Genomic DNA, 6,113 nt, shown 5'->3' with positions numbered 1-6,113 from the left:
CTGCAGCTGCAGGAGGAGGGCAAGCTGCACATGATGAAGGAGAAGTGGTGGAGGGGGAACGGCTGTCCGGAGGAGGAGAGTAAGGAGGCCAGCGCTCTCGGCGTGCAGAACATCGGCGGCATCTTCATCGTCCTCGCCGCCGGCCTGGTGCTGTCTGTGTTCGTGGCCGTCGGCGAGGTGCTGTACAAATCCAAACAGAACGCGCAGATCGAGAAGGTATCAGACGCAAACACCAGAGGTCGCTCTTTCACAGCTTTATCAGACAAACAGTGTAGAATGTTAGGTCTTAAAGTGACAGCAGCCTAATAAACCTGCTGCTGTCTGTCGTTAATGCTAATCAAACAAGAAAAATCACTCATTGCTCTCGACTGAATAACTTCAGTAGCTTTAATAAGGATTCATCTATATGTGACAACTACTTGCTTGAAAAGAGGACTCAAAGTTATATATAATTCATATTAACAGGTTAATGTTTTCTCTGAGTTTTTAGAGAAATGCTTTACAATTTAACTGGACTGAAATAAAAATTAGATGAAAACACACAATGAAATGAACTAAAAATTGAACTAAAATGAAAATGAAAAGGGAAAATATAAAACTAAACCCCAATTATAATAATAATAATAAATATAATATATATATATATAAAATCCAATTCAAAGTAATAATAATATTAATACCCAATTATACTAAAATAACACGGGTCATTTACTAAAATGTAATTCATTATTTTTTGAAAATAAAATAATGAATTCATCACATAGAACAGCTTTCACAGCACTAAAGCGACTATTTGGATTTTAAACCTAACATATTAAAGAATAATAAGTTATTTTATGAACAGTTGAGCTTCATAACAAATGTGGCTTTAAAAATGGCCTGATGTAAGCAGACGTGTTTATGTTAACGCCAGTTTTGTAATCAGATTACTTTTTTCAAGTGACTAGTAAAGTAATGCATTACTTTTTGATTTACAAGAGAATATCTGAGTTACTCTTTCAAATAAGTAGTTAAAGTTACTGTGTTTCCCGTGCAGAGGAGCTGTGCGCGCTGTGTGAACATGTTACTGTAGCTCTAGACTAAACGTGATGAATGTGCATTAATTCATCCCACTCACAAAAAACTGATTTAGCATTCATCAAAATGAATTAAAACAGTGAAACGCAAACTCAGAATATGACACAAACCTGCAACAATTAAATGTGTTAAATAACACAAATGTATCTAATCCCATTGTCTTTGCTGCTGAGCTTTGCTGATCCAGTTCAAGCGTACTAATAAGCACAAATGACTTTAGAGAAACTAACAATTGTGCTTAGTTTTTTTATTGCTGACGAGTGTTTCTTCTCCTGCGTTCTACTGTACAGACCTGAATTACGTTTCCTTCAGCCTGAGCTTTATTCATTACACTTTTTGATGTGAAAGGGCTTTTATATTTGCTAGAAACAGAACTTCTTATATTAGAAACAACCAAGCCCTGCTCATATTTAAAAAGTAACGCAAAAGTAACGCAATCATTGCGTTACTTTCCATAAAAAGTAACTAAGTAACGTAATTAGTTATTTTTTTAGGGAGTAGCGCAACATTGTAATGCATGACTTTTAAAAGTAACTTGATTGCATGCATGCAGCATCTTTGTTTGGATCCTGATTGAAATGCAGCGGTTGCCTCTCATTTTAAATGTTAAGAGCACAGACGAAGCCTGTGAAGAGATTGCTTTTATTTGTGTTACTTATGTATATGATTTGGGGCTTGTTTTAACATTTTAATTTAGTTTTGTTATGTACATTTACATTTGATTAAAATGTAGTTTATCCAAAGCGACTTACAAATGAGGACAACGGAAGCAATCAGAACCAACAAAAGAGCAATGATATGCAAGTGCTATATTAGTATATTATTATAGTGTTATATTTCAGTTTCACAAAGAAACGTGCAGCATTTTGTCCAAGCGATAATAAAAAGACACATTTAATTTATAATTCTGTAAAAGTTGAGTGAATCGATACATCCCTAGTAATTAGTTACTTTTTTAGGGCGTAACGCAGTATTGTAAGGCATGACTTTAGAGTAACTTTCCCCCGACACTGACCACGACTGAGACTCACTCAAAGTGTGTCTGTGATCTGCTCTTGTGTGCGCAGCGCTCGTTCTGCAGCGCGATGCTGGAGGAGCTCAGGGTGTCTCTGAAGTGCCAGCGGCGGCGGAAACAGAAGCCCCCTCACCCGCAAGCCATCGTCAAAACAGAGGAGGTGATTAACATGCATACCTTTAACGACAGGAGGCTCCCGGGGAAAGAGACCATGACCTGACGCCTCTCGTCCAAACGACGGACACGAAGATGTTTCCTGTGGAAACCCGGATTCGTGAGCGATTCAGAACCGCATCCCTCACAGATCAGCAATCACTTGTGTTCTCATTTTACCTTGCTTTTCTCCGTTTTCTCTGCGAAGCTAGCTCAGTGTTTTAAACCCATCGCTTTTACTCATATGCTGCCTTTATTGCTGCCTTCACGAGCGCCTGATAAACACACTTTCCCCATATTCTTCAATAAAGAGTCCATAAGTCGTGACCCAAACCGACCCGCTCCATATGAATCACATTACAAACTCTGATATGAAAATGCATTTGTAATTAAGGCGAAAAAAAACTAGATTTAACGTCTTTTAATGAGCTTTTCGTCCCATCTTCTCAATACGATGTATAACTAATTACGTTTATTAAGAAGTCATGTCTCGGTTTACAATTTCTGAACATTCTGGGAACATTAGTCTAATCTAATAATAGCCATTAGAAAATGTTCTGTATTCGTTTATTAAACAAAAACCTAAATATAGGGCCCTGATGAATATTAAACTGCAAAAATACTGTTTACTTCATGAGCATTTGACCGTTTAATTTGAGAAAAACTAGCATTATATCGTATACAAACAGAAACTTAAAGGTCCTCATGGCAACCCGTCAAAATAAAAGCTCGGTTTAACTTGAAATTGTGACGGAAATACAGGCCTATTACTGTTGTGCAGTTTTAATAACATTATTAAAACTTCATTTTTTAAGGGATAATCACACAATATTTCTTCCATGTTTTAATTTGAATAGTAAACCCCCTTTTTTAACCCCAAAAAATAAAGAGTTTAACTTTCATTTGATTAAAAGATCAATTAAATTCATGTTTTATTCCTTCACTTGATAGCCAGAAAAAATTAAAATACACAATTTCTGAAAAAAACAACAACAACACTTTTCATAGGGCGATTGTAAAAATAAAATGTTAATTAAGTTGTTTTTACGCATTCAAATAATTAGAATTTGGTAACAAAAAACAGAATATGAGGATTAAAAATGTAATTTCTGTTAAACTAAATTCATGTTAAATTGCATGTCTGCAATCGCAGTTTCGTGATTTTATGCTTTTTGACTAATACAGTTTAATTTAGCCATTAAAAAAAGAGTCAAAAAAATCACCCAAAAAATAACTGGACGGTAACCAGTATAAATCTAATGACTACATCGATGGGCAAGTTATATCTTAGCAAAAACCTCCCTGCAACGTTCTGAGAACGTTTGTTACACAAACTAGAACCTTAAGGGTCCGTTCATACAGAACGCGTCTGAAAACACGATGGTAATCAAATAAAACAGTTGCCATGCCAACTTGCCACTGTAAACAAACGCTTGCAAAGCTATGAACAAACGTTCTTCCAGTAAGAAAGTTCTCTGCTCTTTAATAACGTTCTCAAAACATTAGCACAAAAACGTTATTTATACACAATGTTTTTTGTTACTTTGAACGTTCCAAAAGTATCTTTAACGTCATGTTTAAAAACGATGAGACGTTCCCTTAACATTGGTGTAACCAAGAAAACACGTTTGAAAAACTGGACGCTTTGAACATTCAGCAATATCGTCATCATAACTTAACAGGAAGATATTTTTGTTCGCTGGGAAATCGTTTTTAGCGAATGTTCTGCATCTTATTTTGTCACAGAAAGCCATGTCGCTTCCATTAGCAGAAAACAAAATGCTGTGAACAAACACAATAATTATGATCAATGCAAGCTTACAAAAGAATTCCTTTAAACCCATAACAATTCAAATCATTCTAACATGACTTTTGACTTGAAGGCGGCAATAAAATCCATGCTTCGTCCTGATCAACGACTCAAGCCAAAGTTCTGTCGTTTAGATAAACTTCAACTTTTCTAGAAACCTTTCTACTAGCATCCATTCCGTCTGTCACAGGCAACTCATTCAACAGATTTATAACAAGAAAAAAAATGGAAGCGCAGTTTTTGTACAGACGATTTTTGTAGTAAATCTTTATATGGGTGTGTCTAATGTAGGTCGAGCAGGCATTAGATGCTTCAGACACACATTTATGCACGTCTGTCCATCGAGAGCAAGCAGCGTCTCCAGAAACCTCCTCTACTTGATCTGTTTCAGTGTGCTGATGTTTGTGTTTTATCTGAAGGCGAGTTTCTGTATAATACTGTACTGAGCAAACGCTAGGATTTCTCCAGATTGGCTTCAATCTACAGGGACCTTTGGAAAAAAACATGGGTGGAGAACTGTTCAAGCTCATCTTGTAATAAAAAAAAGATTATACTGTGTGTAACGTGTGGTGTTGCTTCATTTGCAAGTGTTCTTCTGCGTTTATGGCAGACTGTAAATTCTTTGCTTGTTGCTTAAGTTATTCAAGTTCAGTTAGACTGTCTGTTGCTTTAAGTCCGTATGAAATGGAATTCACAGCCCATAATGATGAACATTCACACTGCAAAAAAATATTTTCTTAGTTAATATTTGTCTTGTTTTCTAGTATAAATATCTAAAAATTCTTGAATCAAGGTGCATTTATTTTGCAAGTAAAGTGGCTTTTTTTCTGAAAAGTTATCACAATTTTGTTAGCTTTTGCTTAAAACAAGCAAAAATATCTCCCAGTGACGTAAGAAAAATAAGGCTAAACAAGATTATTTTTCTTGCCCCGTTGGCAGATATTTTTGCTCGTATTAGGCAAAAACTAACAACATTTTGATAACTTTTTTTCAGAAAACAAGAATTAATATCTTAAGCCACTTTACTTGCAAAATAAATGCACCTTGATTCAAGATTGTTCAGATATTTATATTAGAAAACAAGACAAAAATACTAAGCAACTAGGCACTTTTGCTTCATGAAGCTTCAAAATCTTTGGGTCAAACTGCAAAAGTCACGTGATTTCAGTAAACGAGGCTTCGTTATTATTCCCCAAAATATTCCCTAAAATTAGGGGACAAGCTCTCCATAAAACACACAAAACCAGCAATGCAAATTAAAAATAATTTTTTTTTTTTTTTTGTTTGTTATTTTTAATGTATTATACTTTCAAGAAAGCATTTGCAATGGGTATGTAAAAGCTGTTTTTATGCATGTTTTGGCCTGAGTTTTTGTTGCTTTTACACAGGTTTGACCAGCGTGTGGCGTTTTGAGTGAATCGAAACAGTGAATCGCTTTGCGATGCAATTGGTTCAAATGATTCGAAGCTTTGAAAAGGTTTGTTTCTCCCATTACTACATGCATTCAAATCATAAAAGTACAGATACCCTAATACAATATTACTCCATAGACCTGCTTTTCAATTTTACTTGGGTAAAATTACAACAGTACTTGTTTTTTAATGTACTAAAAACTTGTTTTTTTTAAGTATTAAAAGTAAAAAGTACTGATTGATGAATGATTATTTATTTTGCAATTTTTCATACTATATCCTCCTGCTAAAAATACATGTCATACACCGATTGATACTGATAATTACTGATAATTCAGGTGTACAAACAAGTGAAAATAACTAAATATATCATATAGTATATAGAAATGAGGAAAAACAAAATGTATGTTGCCAAAAATACATATACAACAAAAACAGAGGGCACATTGAGCAAAATGTGTTGGCATTTTAAGAAAAACGCTATGCAAACATTCTTCTTTTATATCATTTGAAAGTGCAGCGGGGTAGTATTTTGCATTATTTTAATGTTGTTTAGTTTCTAAAGAAAATGTACCCATTCATATGGAAGCCTAATATAAAAATGGACATGTTTACATTCAAGCATTTCATACAGTCGCTTAAACAG

General features: G+C 34.7%; 1 protein-coding gene across 1 annotated transcript; it reads left to right on the top strand.

The window, feature by feature from the left end:
* Positions 1–7: 7 nt before the first annotated feature.
* Positions 8–2,856, top strand: LOC107574534 (glutamate receptor ionotropic, kainate 2). The gene is made up of 2 exons (XM_016260991.1): positions 8–216; positions 2,145–2,856. The coding sequence occupies exons 1-2, from the start codon at positions 31–33 to the stop codon at positions 2,310–2,312; spliced, it is 354 nt and encodes a 117-aa protein (XP_016116477.1). The 5' UTR covers positions 8–30; the 3' UTR covers positions 2,313–2,856.
* Positions 2,857–6,113: the final 3,257 nt, after the last annotated feature.

The sequence above is a fragment of the Sinocyclocheilus grahami genome, unplaced genomic scaffold, assembly GCF_001515645.1.
Source record: "Sinocyclocheilus grahami isolate Dianchi unplaced genomic scaffold, SAMN03320097.WGS_v1.1 scaffold2263.1, whole genome shotgun sequence".
Lineage (NCBI taxonomy): Eukaryota > Metazoa > Chordata > Actinopteri > Cypriniformes > Cyprinidae > Sinocyclocheilus > Sinocyclocheilus grahami.
Note: the sequence above shows the minus strand (reverse complement) of the source record. Positions and strands in the feature narration are given on the sequence as shown.

What these genes read in the sequence shown, in the direction of transcription:
- LOC107574534 (XM_016260991.1), top strand. Translation starts at nt 31, where the DNA reads ATGATGAAGGAGAAGTGGTGGAGGGGGAACGGCTGTCCGGAGGAGGAG. An exon ending in AGAACGCGCAGATCGAGAAG is followed by an intron (nt 217 to 2,144) that starts GTATCAGACGCA and finishes TTGTGTGCGCAG; the next exon opens with CGCTCGTTCTGCAGCGCGAT.